This window comes from Phycodurus eques, chromosome 4 (assembly GCF_024500275.1).
Source record: "Phycodurus eques isolate BA_2022a chromosome 4, UOR_Pequ_1.1, whole genome shotgun sequence".
NCBI classification, from domain to species: Eukaryota; Metazoa; Chordata; class Actinopteri; order Syngnathiformes; family Syngnathidae; genus Phycodurus; species Phycodurus eques.
In genome coordinates this window covers 32,402,085-32,416,760 of record NC_084528.1, presented here as the reverse complement: position 1 = coordinate 32,416,760, position 14,676 = coordinate 32,402,085, and the positions used below count along the sequence as shown (strand labels likewise).

Sequence of the window (14,676 nt, the reverse complement as noted above, 5' to 3'; positions counted from 1 at the left end):
TCCGACCGAGGACCACTGTCTCAGATTTGGAGGTGCCGATTCTCATCCCGGCCGCTTCACACTGCGAACTGGTCCAGTGAGAGTTGGAGGTCACGGCTTGATGAAGCCAACAGAACCACATCGTCTGCCAAAAGCAGAGATGCAATGCTGAGGCCGCCAAACCGGACCCCCTCTACGCCTCGGCTGCGCCTAGAAATTCTGTCCATAAAAGTTATAAACAGAATCGGTGACAAAGGGCAGCTTTGGCGCAGTCCAAACCTCACCGGAAACAAATCTGCCTTACTGCCGGATATGCGGCTCAAACTCCGACTCCGGTCGTACAGGGACCGAACAGCTTGTATCAGGGGGTTCGGTACCCCGTACTCCCGAAGCACCCTCCACAGGACTCCCCGAGGGACACGGTCGAACGCCTTCTCCAAGACCACAAAACACATGTAGACTGGTTGGGCGAACTCCCAGGCACCCTCGAGGACCCTGCCAACTCTGCTCCCTCATGGGAAGGCGTGTCGGTGGAATCGAGGAGGTCTTGGAAGTATTCTCCCCACCGGCTCACAACGTCCCGAGTCGAGGTCAGCGGCGCCCCGTCCCCACTACACGCAGTGTTGATGGTGCATTGGTTCCCCCTCCTGAGACGCCGGATGGCGGACCAGAATTTCCTCCAAGCCGTCCGGAAGTCTTTCTCCATGGCCTCGCCGAACTCCTCCCATGCCCGAGTTTTTGCTTCAGCGACCACCAAAGCTGCTTTCCGCTTGGCCGGCCGGTACCCATCGGCTGCCTCGGGAGTCCCACAGGCCAAAAAGGACCGATAGGACCCCTTCTTCACCGACGGGTTCGGGGATTGTCGCCGCGACAGGCACCGACCACCTTACGGCCACAGTTACGGTCGGCCGCCTCGGCAATGGAGGCGCGGATCACGGTCCGCTCGGACTCGATGTCCCCCGCCTTCCCCGGAACATGAGCGAAGTTCATGAGCACCCGACCCCTATGGCCCCTCCCACAGGTGGTGAGCCCACGGGAAGGGGGACCCACGTTACCCTTTCGGGCCGTGCCCCGTGGGCGCAGGCCCGGCCACCAGGCGCTCGCCTACGATATATATATATATATATATATATAGCAAATTCAAGCCGCCCAAGTGGCTAGCGGGTGTTGCGGTGTTAGCGGCCCCTGCTGAAGTTCACGCGCATTTGGCGAGTTGGCGGGTGTTCATGCCTGCAGGTGTGGCGCTCTTTTGAATATCGACCACGATGAGTGTCGCTGTGAGCTATTTTGATCAGAGTATTCAGTCCTCCTCATTTTTAGATCGTTAAACGTTTCGTGAATTGTGTTCTACTTGGACTTGAAACGATGTAATCATTATTTTTTTAAAGATGATGCAAATTTGCAAGTAGCAATAACGTTAACACCGTATGACCACAGCAATTAACGAGGCCTTTCGAGGCTCCCTAATTGGCCGCTTAATTGACCGTTGGGAGCGAGTGCGCTGCCCCCCTCCCTCATCATCATCGCTGTCATCATCATCATCATCATCTTCCCCCAATTTGGGGGACCGTCCAGCCCTCGCCTCGTCTGTTTTCGCCCTCCCTCTCGATCTCCGCGTTTTATGTCTGCGTCACAACAAGTCGCTCGGAGAGAGACAGAGAGCGAGGAGGAGGAGGAGGAGGAGGAGGATGAAGATGGCGTCTCTGGCGGCTCCATATACGCTGGCGCTCGCTCTGAATTAAACGGCAAACGCGATAGGTAGCGTTGAGGGGTCGAAAAAAAACCGAAAGGAGCTGAAAGCACGGCGGCGGAGGGCGCATGCTCGCTTCCTAGTTGCTCTTCCTCCTCTTCCTCTTGACTGACACTTGCACGCACGCACAGGCAGCCAGCGGTGACGATGATGATGATGGTGAGGACGGCGACGCACATGCAGCCTGGCCGGGAATCGGCGTGACCCCCACGGGAAAGGACGGAAGGAAGGAATTAGGAAGGAAGGAGTCGGACTTGAGCGAAGGTAGGCGAGACGTTGGCCGGGCAAGTTTTGCTGCTCGTCAAAGTGTTTCGTCGTCATCATCATCATCATCGTCGTCGTCATCGTCATCATGCGGCGGCGGTCATCTTCGCTCGTCTATTCTTTCTGCTCATCTAAAAAAAAAAAGAGAGGAGGCGTTTAACCCCACTGACGACGTATCCAGCCAGGAGAAAGGAAGGGGGGGGGGGGGGGGGTGTAAACACCTCCTCTTCCTCCTCCTCGTCTTCCTCCTGGCACATCCTCTCGTCATCTAAGTGTTAAGCGCATAAATCCGATTTTCCATTTGCGTGCGTGTGTGTTAGGATGGGGGGAGTGAGCGAGGGGGACGACGTGCTGGCCAGATGGAGCGACGGGCTCCTCTACCTGGGCAACGTCAAGAGGGTAAGTGCGTGTGTGGTTTTTGTTTGTTGCCGTTTGAAGACCGCCGACCGGCGTCAATCACTGTCCGCCCACAGGTCGACGGCGTCAAGCAATGCTGCCTGGTGAGATTCGAGGACAACTCCGAGTTCTGGGTCCTGAGGAAAGACATCCACTCCTGTAAGGAAAAACTCTCGTCAGCCCGACCGATTTAATCGGCCGATACGGGCTCTTGGCACACAATGCCGTGTCGTCGTATCCTCTTCCGGTTCGCCGAACTACGTAGTCGGGTAGTTGAGGATAAGCCTTATAAAAGATCCATTTTGAAAGCAGCACAAATTGTGTTTCAATGCGCAAATGGCCATCCATCCATTTTCTGAGCCGCTCGCCCTCACGCGGGCCGCGGGCATGCTGGCGCCTATCCCAGCTATCTTTGGGCGAGCGGCCGGCCGGGTACGCCCTGAACCGGTCGCCAGCCAATCGCAGGGCACATATATACAAACACCCATTCGCGCTCACAATCACACCTACGGGCAATTTAGAGTCCTCAATTAACCTGCATGCATGTTTTCGGGACGTTGGAGGAAAGCGGAGTGCCCGGAGAAAAGCCGCGCAGACACGGGGAGAACATGCAAACTCCACGCAGGCGGGGCCGGATTTCAACCCCGGTCCCCAGAACTGTGAGGCAGATGTGCTAACCGGTCACCCGCCGTGCCGGCTCAAATGTTTCCCAGCGGTTGTACGCACGCGTAGTGCTCGGTCGTCCAACCTGCTTTCCTGGACAAAGGAGAAATGAGCCTTGTGTTCCGATTGGGATCGGTTTAGAAGCCCAAATCCAATGAAAATGCTCCAAATAAAAAAACTCAACCGGAATAAACAGGCCGAATCTGAATGGAATTTCATTTGGATTCACATCGGCGGAATATTTTCTTTTGATAGTTTTGTCATTTAAACCGTGAATCGGAACGGCGCCGGGCTTCGTTCTGTCTACGCGGTGACGTCACGGTTTACGCACTTGAAAACATGGCGGCTTCCTGGCGGAGATGTTTGAACGTCAAGCTGTTACTTTCATAAAAGTATTCAAAACAAGAGGACAGACCTCCATCTTGTTGCATGACACGATGTTTTGCGCAAATCTGCGCCTGTAAAATGTCTGTTCCGATTAAACGTGTCAGACGTATACACCCGATGGGAATAGATCTCGTCACATGTCAACAGTTGAGTAGAGATCTGCAACCGGAACGACAAGAACATCTCCATGTAAACCCGACAAAAGACTCGTTAAAGAAAGCAATGAATTCTTCGTTGATTCGCCGTTTTCGATGACGACAGTCGCTTTTAACAGGGAAGTTGGGGAACGCTACCCAGAACGTTAAACAGTCCTACATTTACGTTTTTCATGCTGGAAATGTTTATACTAACATTTAATAAAATACACTAACCGGCATCGTTTGTTCGCGAATTGATAACCGAATGTATATCTCACGAAACCGCAGCATTAGGAAGAATTTTGACTTGAATGGGTGAATTGATATTCTAGCGCTTCTCTGAATTGCCGATCGGTGCTTCGTCTGTGTTGGGTAGTTTGTGTAGAACCACGCAATTGTTCAAAACCCGGAAAAGACCGCTTTTAAAATACCCGTTTAGTGCAGGTGGAGCAATTTTCGAGCCCAGACGGGGACAGGTGGGAGGGATTGGCTGGAGCAATGGGGGTTGCTGTGTTTTTGTTGTTTCAAAATTACATTTCAACCAAGTACTGTACGGTTGGGCACTTTTCTAGCTTGTTCAAAAAGGGCACGCTGAAAAAAAAAACTTTTTGGAGTCGGGCAGCAGCAGCTATGATGCTATATACGTTACTATATTTTCTGTATTATTAGTCATTTTTACTAGGGATAAAGAATATATGCATAAGTATTGTTAAATTCTCTCTCTACATGTGTTATGCCACCATTTGTGTTGAAATAGCCGTTGCTTAAAGGGTTGGAAAACTGCGACTATTGACGCTAACAATTAGCATGTTAATGGTCATTTCCATTACATGTTAGCATTAGGCGGCACGGTGGTTAGCACAGTTGTGGGGTTGTGGGTTCAAATCCGGCCTCGCCTGTGTGGCGTTTGCATGTTCTCCCGTGCCTGCGTGGGGTTTCCTGCAGGTGCTACGGTTTCTACCCACATTCCAAAAACATGCATGCTAAGTTCATTGAGGACTCTAAATTGTCCGTAGCTGTTAATGCGAGTGCGAGTGCTTGTTTGTTTCTATGTGCCCCGCGATTGGATGGCGACCAGTTCGGGGTGTTCATTTTTCGCGCCAAGAGACCTGAAATCAGCACATCGGAATTTCTCGAGCTTATCGACGTCACTAGCGAAGCTCTCCGCCTACCTCGCCGCTGTCGACATAACAAACACAGAGGCAACCCATCAGAGGAAAGGGGGCGGTCTTAGCCAAATATGGACAAAGCGGATTCAAAAGTGGGTCAAACACAAGTAGCTGTCAGAGGGGCCTTTTCTGGACATTCACGGGACAAACACAAGGTGTTATTTGAAATGAAATTGACACTTTGACACAAAGTCCATGTTAGACAGTCACTATGCAGGTCGAAATAGACAAAATACGGGACAATGTGTAATTACAAGTACGCATGCATGAAAAGACGAGATGAAAGAGGTGGTGCACATGAAGAAATACTTACTGTACATAATCCTCTTTCTCCCCATTCACCTCTCTTTCGCTCTCTTTCTGTTCTGGTCTTCTTCTTGCTCTTTTCTTCTTTTGTTTCTTGTTCTTCTCCAGTCGCAGCCGGCGTGGAGGAAGTTTGCTGTATCTGCGACGCCCCGCCTCTTAAAGAGCCCCTCGTAAATTGTCTGAAATGTCGCCACGGTAAGGAGGAGCACCTCATCACGCGCCGTCAACTTCTCGCCGCGCCGACCTTGAAAATCTGACTAAGAAAGGAAAATAAACAAGGCGCTGTCATAAATGATCTATATGGCCCCCCAGAAGGGAGGCCAATGACAAATATTTTTGGGGAAAAACATTAGAGGAGAAAGATACGAGCTCAGGTGTCAGAATGTTGATTGACGCGTGATTGATGGTGGCGGTGGCGCGTTCCCACACTACCCGTCGTGCATTGCACGGCCGCTTTCGAGAAAAATGGATTCGCTTTACAGCAGAGACATCGCACGTAAATAGGTAGAAACAGACGTAAATGTTGCCGCCCTGTTGACTGTGTCAAAGTACAGCGATAGCTGAAGATGCTTCGACGCCTCAGCCGCTTGCTATTTGCAAATAATCGTAACAATAGTCATAATATTTGACTATTATTAGTCATAATATATCATAACAAATTGCCAGCAGCTGTTTTGCAGCATTTGGACTCGATGTTCAAGGGCGACACGACCTTGTCTTCTTTGACAATATGAAGCTATACCAAAAGCAAGACGAATTCACATAATGAATCCTTCCTCTCTTCTTTCACTGGAAAAAAAGTTTCTTTTGTCGCTTTTTGTGTTCTTTAGTGATCAGCAGTAGAACTTCACCAAAAACACCGCTTTTTGACCAAAAAGTAGAGAAAACAAGCTTTTGGTTTTTTTTCCTAAAACAAAACATGTCATGCACTTCTGTTTTTGGAGAGGCAGAAATCAGAGGATTGTGACAATTTGAAGTTAAACAAGGTCCTTTAGAGCCGCCGCACACTGCGCGATGTGCTCCGACCCCATTGGACCAGATCATTACAAGAAAATGACAGTTGCTGACCCAACGCAGTACGTTGCGCGATTGGATATACATTACCTCGAAATATTCAAATGAAGGAAATTCAAGGGACTTTGTCTTCTTCTTCAGTGTATGTCTTGGCCGTACGTTGTCTCGCTCGCTTAAAACCCGGAAATGTATTTTTAGAGAGAGTGGAAGCTTATGTGCATTTTGATTGGCTAGTTGCTACATTGTGCACCGGCGATTAAAATTTTGAATGGTGACAAAACGAGCGGCCGACTGATCGGCTACTCACGAAACCAGTTGCGGAACTCGGCCCGCCGCGCGACTGTTCGGTCGCATTTGGCGGCCTTGAAGTTGTGGTTCTCGACGGTCGTCTTCCTGGCAACCCCCATTTTTCCTGTTGTTAAAGAAGTTACGAGCAATATGCAAGACTTCTTTTCGTTTAACAGCCTCTGAAAACGTATGTATAATGTATATGAGTTTCCTCTTCCGCCAAAAGTATATTGCGTTCCACGATGTCGGGCAACCATTTGTTTACAGAGTAAACTAGTGGCTAGGGCGACTTTGCGACGATGTTCCCTGGGGGATCTTGGTATGCCGCTGTACTGTGCTGAAAAAAACCCCAATCTGACTGAATATATGTCATTTTCTTACGAGCCGTCTGCGCCCAGGGCTCGAGGCTAACACCCGACAACGCGCCCGATGCGGGTGAATTTCAGCAATTTCACCAATATAATATAACATTGCGCATGAGACTGCAAAGGCAGGAAATAAGCTCAGGTTTTGTCATCTGACAAACATGGCTGCTGCCAGCTTGCGTGTGTGTGCGGTGGGGGTAAAGTGATAAATAGACTTCCTGCTCCCAGGACGCAAATAGTGCTGTAAAAGGATGCGACGCGGTGCTAAACACGGGAGCCAGCCGCTCTGCCCTTATTGCCACTCAGGCCGTGTGTCATGCAAAACGCCAATGAAACGTTGTGCCCTCGTTACAGGTTATCATGCCGAGTGCCACACGCCCAGCATCGAGCCCGAAGCTGACAGCGAATCGTGGATTTGTCGCCAGTGTGTCTTTGCTGTAGCAACCAAGGTCGGAACGCTCATCTCACACATTCGACCTGTAAATGCCCTCGCATTTGCTACACCTGCACGAGCCAATCACGTACGATACGAGAAGGGCAGCGGCTGCAAAAATACGCAAGATAATAATCATGTATGTAACCACAATTCAGGACGCTTACTGTCTTGGTTGGTTACCTTATTTATCGACTTTACACCGACTTGATGGGCCTGATCGGCATCGGCCGATAATGAGCGTTTTATGCTGATCGGCTTTAATGTCATAATTCGCCGAGCCGATCAATGACGTCATTGATCGGCTCCGCAAAAGACATTTACTCCGCGGCTCCATCGCGCACACTATATTTGAATCCAAAAGCTAGTTTATTTTTAGCCTTGTTGCGTGTCTTTCGACGTAGTACTGTAAATATCTGACGGCCGATAAAGACAGACAAGACGTAACGCCCCGATCAGACTACAAGACAAATTTGCTCTTTCACCATTGCACTATGTCAGACTACTGCAATAAAATCTTGTATTCCGATACCACCGCATCCCGTTTTTTACGATCAGTGGGCTTTATCGTCAACTCAAATGCGACCGGTTACACTCGTTACCGTGGCGACGACAACAAGAGTGGCTCGCGCCGACTGTATTATAGGACAAAATGGGGAAAAACGCTGCCGTTGGTGAAAAACGCTGCCGTTGGTGGTCACCGGTGCTCGGGACAGGAGAGGACGTTCGTTTAAGGCATGTTCACGTACTTCAAATACGATACGGCTCACAAGCCTAGCAAGCTAGTGCTAGCACTGACGGTTGTACGTAAACATGCCACCGTTCTGTCGACTCATTCTCTAACGTTTCGGTGTGGGTGAAGTCATTTAATGAGAAATAAAGTAATTGAATTACAGTCAGTTAGCACCCATTATTTCTGTCATGTTGCAATGTCGCTTTGACCTGACCGATTAGAATGCACGATCCGACTCGAGCAGTCATTTCCAACCTCTGTGGAGCCAAAGAACATATTTTACAATTGAAAAATCTCCCGGCACACCAACAAACCAAAAAGACTGAACTTGTTATTGTTACAGTCGTCCCTAGCGATACCACGGTTAACTTAATGTGGGTTAACCGCAGGTCTCAGATAAAGTCAGCATCGTTGACCCAATTGAATATAGCCTAGCATTGCTAGGCAGAATGCACTGTAATCAGTAACAGGTGGTTTGGATAGCGGGAGGATGGAAACAGCCGCTGGTGCGCTTTCAATTGCTTTATTAAACAAACGGTAACAAAATACAGGAATCAAATGCACGTTGTCAGCCCACCTGCCGTTAGCTGCAGCGGACACCATCACTGAACACCACTTGGGCTAAAGCTAAAGCGTATGCTCTCGAATGTCCACTTCTGTGTACCTCGACGGAGTACAGCTGACTTCAAAACACGTACAAACATCCACAGTCTTAGTTACTACGGTCGAGAATGTGTAGCTGGTGACCCCAAGTGGACAGAAAAACAATTCCTGCACCTCACGCGCATACATATTTTGTTTGCATGAAACTTGAAAGGATAAATAATAACATAAATACTTACATCGGCCGAATAAATCGGCCGGCCGATCGATTATTCGGTGCAGAACTACCAATAAGGTACAAGTGGTACCTTGACTTACAGTCCCCTCCAAAAGTGTTGGAACGGCAAGGTCAATTCCTTTGTTTTTGTTGTATACTGAAGACGTTTGGCTTTCAGATCAAAAGATGAATATGAGACCAAAGTGCAGAATTCCCGTTTTTATTTCACGGTATTCACATCTCGATCTGTTAAACAACTCAGGACAGAGCAGCTTTTGTTTGAAGCCACCAATACCAAGTACGGATACCACTCGCACTTTTGATGCTTCAAATTGCAGTGAACACAATGACAGATAATTGTGAAGAAAAACCTCTCTGATGGTGTAGTGGTCCACTCGCCTGACTTTGGTGCGGGCGTGGGTTCAGTTCCCGCTCAGTGACGGTGTGAATGGGAGTGCGAATGGTCGTCTGTGTCTATACGTGCCCTGCGACTGACCGGCGAACAGTTCAGGGCGTAGTCCGCCTTTCGCCCGAAGTCACCTGAGGGAGACTTAATGTCAGATTTGTTTGCCTTAAATATCGGTGGCCGGCATCAGCAGCCTGCACGAGTACCTGATACCTTAAATAAGGCCGGTATCGGCCCCTATACCGATACCTGGTACTCGCCCGTCCCTACTCTAGTCACGGTTTTTATGTCACGTCGCCGTCCAGAGAGGTTGAAAAAAAGGACCCAGTCAATTTTAACAAAGTAAAGGAGGATAAAGTAGTTTTCAAATGTAGGGAATATGAATAAAAAGTGAATCCTCAAGTACAGATTCTGGCAAATTCTACTTTTGACCCCCCCCCTACCTTCTTCACATTACATTGTTGTTGTTGTTTTTTCCAGAGAGGCGGTGCCATCAAGCGTGGCCGCTTCGCCCGCCTCATGCACTTCATGAAGCTGCGGCTGCCCTATCAGCTGATGTCTTTGGACTGGGACGCGCAGCATCTGTCCAACCAGCAGCAGTGTTACTGCTACTGCGCCGGCCCTGGAGAGTGAGTGAGACAAAAGGCTTGGAAAGTTCTGAAAATTCTGTGGAATGAAATCCATCCGTGTTGGTTTTTGCTGGAGTAAAGGTGGAACCTGAAGATGCTTCAATGTGGAAGCTGTGGCCAGTGGTTCCACGAGGCCTGCACTCAGTGTCTCAGCAAGCCTCTACTCTACGGGGACAGGTAAGGAAGTGGACCGCAATCCCGGGCTTTGGCTTTGGCTTTCCTGCGTGGAGTTCGCTGGAGTACTCCGGCCTCCTCCCACATTCCAAAAACACGCAGGCTCGCGTCGCCGGCGATTTGAAATTGCGGCGAGGTGGTCGTTTGTCTTTGTGCCCTGCGAGGACGTCGCAAATATGAATTAATTAGATTTATTATAATCATAATTATACAAAGTAGACCGCTTCTTTGTTTTGTCACAATAAGAAACTTTCAAACATCTTACTTTGGAAAACAATGATCAACAATTTCTGCCGATTTTCTGACAGATGTGGCGGACCAAACCGGCAACTGAATCAGAATCAGTTATTTTTTGTGCATTTTCTGGAATGTCAATTTGAAATAAAGTCTGGAAATGTATTTATTTCTGTAAATCCAATTAATTGATCCATCGGTTCGTAAACTGTTAGCCCTGCCCCAGTTAATTGACAAGTCGGAGGGTTTGGTTACTTGCGGTGCCACGAGAGGTTTCACCTTTTGCCACGCGGAAGAACACGCGACCTCGCGGAGAATTGTCGTATCGTCGCGTCAGCTCGTGGCGCTACGAGCGCGAGTTTGTCTTTGAGCGACAACGCGTGCGGGCTGCATCTCTCGTGCCTAATAAAACGGGTTCACCCATTCAATCGGGACCGTCATCGGCCAGCCGGGTTTCGTGCCCGCCTCGGCACGGCGTCATCAGCCGAGCGATCGGGAGCCCCGCGTGTCGTCGCGTTCTGATTGACAGCCAGAGAAAAGGCGAGAGAAGGCGAGCTGGCGTTTTGCGCCAACATCTGCCAGGCAGCTGATGGAGGAAGATTGAAGCGCGAGTCCCAAGCGGAATGGTGATGTACGTTGCCGTACGTCACGTGCGTTTCATTTGCCCCCGCCGCGTGACCTTCAGCCGACGCGTGCATTAATGAAGGTCTGATGCAACGCAACGTCGTTGCCATGTCAACCGAGACCCAGGGTCACCCGCTTGACAGTTGAAATCGAAGAAAAAGAGCAGCTTTGCGAGCGGGATGATCTCGTTGGGCCGGAATGATGACGGCACCGCTGTGATTGAACTGAAATTGTTTTGAAACATTTACAAAACGCTACAGTGAGCCCCCCACTATGCCGCGTTCAGCGTTGAAGCCGCTGTGGTTTTACGGGGTTTCACAGAACACAGCATGTTTGTGCAAAGTCCGGCCCGGGGGCCATTTGCGACGCGCTGCGTAGTTTTCATTGGCCTGCTGAATAACAAATTGACATCAGATGGTTGTGAGAAAAAGTGAACATTTGAAAGATGTCACCTTATCAGGTTTAGGGTCTCCTGTATGTAGTTTTTTTGTTGTGGTAAAATCCTAAATTTGATTGTCTAAGTGGGTGCTTTCTATGCATTTGTTTCAGGTTTTATCAGTTCCAGTGCTCAGTGTGTAATAAAGGACCAGAGACCGTCAAAAGACTTCCCATGACCTGGTGACGTTGACGATTGGATGACGTGACTGTGTGGCCGACCTCCCGTATATTAACCGTCTCGCCTCCTTTGTTTATTTGCCGCGCAGGGTGGACTTGGCCCACTTGGTGCTCTACCACCTGTCCCTGTGCTGCAAGAGGAAGTACTTTGATTTCGACCATGAAATCTTGTCCTTCACCAACGAGAACTGGGACTCGTTGCTTCTGGGCGCGGTACTGTGAATCCTCCGCTTAAAAGCAACATGATGAAATCGTGTGAAACGCTGCGGGCCTTGGTTTTTGTTTTTCTTTTGCAATGGAGACTTGAAGCCCATTAACTGTCATTAAAGTTGAATTCAAAGCATTATAAAAAGTGCCAACTTGACATCGGCTTAAAAAGAGAAAACTAGACCGTTAGGAGACGACTACCCGACGTTTTTATCAATTTATTTTGGGAGGAATAACTCAAACAAAAGCCGGGGTTTTCCACCCGTTTTGGTACTGCAGTTTACATACTGTAGGTAGAGGGCACGCACCCAACTGTGACGCTAAAACCAAGGTATGTACCTAATTGAGACCCAAAAATCAGGGGACGTACCCAAGTGGGACTTTACGACCAAGGGACGTTTCCCTATTGGAACCCTTACACCGAAGGACGTACCTAATCGGGACCTTCAAAGCAAGGCGATTTATAAAACAATAGACGTACCTAATCTGGCCCTCAAAACCAAGGTATGTATTGAACAGTGACCCGAAAGCCAAGGGACGTCCCTGAACTGGACCTTGAAACCAACGCATGTTCCAAAAGCTTCTTTTTGACTTGGCGTCCCACCCGCTCTCCAGTTATTTCCAGGAAATTCAGACCAAGTGACGCAAGCCCGTTTATTGTGGGGGACGCGTTCCAGAACCACTCGCGAAAAATAGTTTTACCCCTCTCACACACTTTAAACACATTCAACACTTTCTAGAAGTGTTCCTTAGCCCACGTTTTCACTCGCCGGTCTCCAAATGAGAGGCAAAGTGTGCTTGCTTCAAGCATTTTCCTTGTTAGTCCAGTTGAACTTTACTCGAAACTGACCCACAAAATAAAAGACAGTTAAACACTGTCAAATTAAACATCAATATGTTCAATCCAAACAAATTTCATTGCCGACACATAATGTGAAATGTCATTGACGGGCTCACGGAAATGAGCATAGATGTTAGGGTAATTGTAAACCTTGTAAAAACCGCTGCTTGAACACGAACAGAGCAGCAACACATGCAAACGGAGCATACAACAAAAACTGCCTGGCATATTATTCTCCCTGTGACATGGGATCTATTACTGTCGCTTGGTTGGGGACCTTCTCTGCCTTTTCTTTTTGCTCTAAATTTATCTTGCCGCCTGGCGTCTCGTGGTACGACACTGAAGGCCCGCAACCCTAAATTGGGACTCACTCCTACTTGTGCGGGGGAACGCCGTACGATAAACGTTCACGAGCCGGAGAGACGACGCTCGGGTGTTTCCGAGAATGAGCTTTTGGTCCGTGTCGAGCGTTTGTTTGACTTTTGTTTGTGCAGCTCTCCGACACGCCGAGGCAAGAACGATGTCACAACCTCCTCAACGCACTCAACTCCCACAAGGAGCGGTGAGACGCCCGCCGCATTACAACTTCAATTCTCACATTCTACAATATATCTCAACAAGTCAATGAATTGTTTCTCATGAAACTCCGCAGTGACGTTGACGCAGTCGCGACATCTTTTGCTTTGCGGCTTCGAATGTATTTGCCGGTCGAAAGAGAAGCGGGATCCGGCTGACCGTGGCGACCTCACAAGCTGTTTTCTCGCGCAGGTTCGTCTCCGGGAAAGAAATCAAGAAGAAGAAATGTCTTTTCGGGCTCCAGGTCCGAGCCCCGCCGCCGCTGACGTCCGATGCGTCGCCCCTCATAACCGAGCCGCCCATCAACATCTCCCACCGCAGAAGGTCGCAGTCTGTTTTTGTCGATCGTAAAATGATTTCAGAGCTCTGCAAGAGAATGTTTTTTGCGTTGTCTGTGTCGTAATAGATTTCCTTTCTCTCGAGACGATAGTTAACATTACAGCTGCCGTACTTTTCCTTTGAGCCTCCTGCTGAACTTGCTCTTGTACAGTTTTGCAGTGTAGCAACACAAACCAATGGAGAAGCTGCCACAGCTTCAGTGATTACCAGTTTCCCATATTGGCTCAATTTCTGTGTTTTTGCACAAATTTGGGACCCTAAAATTAACACACGGCAGCCGCCAAAAGTGAGTAAATTCACCATTTGCCATGTACAGCGCAGAGGGCCATCCGCCACATAGCGAGTAAATCTTTGTACCATCCATCCATCCATCCATCCATTTTCTGAGCCGCTTATCCTCACAAGGGTCGCGGGCGTGCTGGAGCCAATCCCAGCGATCATCGGGCAGGAGGCGCGGTACACCCTGAACTGGTTGCCAGCCAATCGCAGGGCACATATAAACAGACAACCATACGCACTCACATTCACACCTACGGTCAATTTAGAATATTCAATTAACCTACCATGCATGTTTTTGGGATGTGAGAGGAAACCGGGAGTGCCCGGAGAAAACCCACGCAGGCACGGGGAGAACATGCAAACTCCACACAGACTGCGTCGGGGATTGAACCCCGGACCTCAGAACTCTGAGGCAGACGCTCTAACCGGTCGCCCACCGTGTCCCGTTTGTACCATTATTCATATTTTTTGTCATCATTTTGGTGGATTTGTCCTTTGTTCCTCTGCTGTCTGCACATAACTGTAATTTCTCGTGTATAATGCGCACCCATGTATAATACACAGCCCCAAAGTTGACCACAATATTCTAGAAAACCCTTCTACCTATGTATAATGCATTTTTACAATGCATCATTTTGCTTCTACCCACATGATCAAAACATTATCTGTATTTAATTTTTTTTTTTTTTAAAGAATTCTTCTGAAGTTAAGCACTTTATTTGAACATACAATACTTTATTTTTATTTACTTGCTCTTATTTGTAAATCCACAGCCCTACTTTTATTTAGTAAATGAGAAAACACACAGTTGTGCTCGTATGTTTGATTACCCGAGCAAAATTTGAATGAAGGACCAGGCGAAACATTGAATTTTGCTTGAATGGGATTCAAATTAAACTGTCAAGCATTTCAGAAAAGCATTATCATTAAACAAAACATAACCATAAAGCAATTAATGATGGTTGTTGTTCAGTCATCAGTCGTATTTAAAAAAACAAAACAAAATTTCACAAATTCTGCCAGGGTATGTAAACTGATGAGCACAACT

General features: G+C 48.4%; 1 protein-coding gene across 2 annotated transcripts in view; it reads left to right on the top strand.

The window, feature by feature from the left end:
• Positions 1-14,676, top strand: part of phf1 (PHD finger protein 1) — a 32,535-nt gene that overhangs the window by 2,916 nt on the left and 14,943 nt on the right. The window contains exons 1-11 of one of the 2 annotated variants that reach the window (XM_061675338.1): positions 1,549-1,993; positions 2,314-2,392; positions 2,467-2,548; positions 5,160-5,246; positions 7,073-7,167; positions 9,591-9,739; positions 9,821-9,916; positions 11,321-11,389; positions 11,476-11,599; positions 12,929-12,996; positions 13,203-13,334. In XM_061675338.1, coding sequence (XP_061531322.1) covers positions 2,315-2,392; positions 2,467-2,548; positions 5,160-5,246; positions 7,073-7,167; positions 9,591-9,739; positions 9,821-9,916; positions 11,321-11,389; positions 11,476-11,599; positions 12,929-12,996; positions 13,203-13,334 — 980 coding nt within the window. In that variant the 5' untranslated portion in view covers positions 1,549-1,993; position 2,314. Of the gene's footprint in view, positions 1-1,548; positions 1,994-2,313; positions 2,393-2,466; positions 2,549-5,159; positions 5,247-7,072; positions 7,168-9,590; positions 9,740-9,820; positions 9,917-11,320; positions 11,390-11,475; positions 11,600-12,928; positions 12,997-13,202; positions 13,335-14,676 lie in introns of those variants that run through there. The other variant, XM_061675339.1, reaches the window with a different exon arrangement.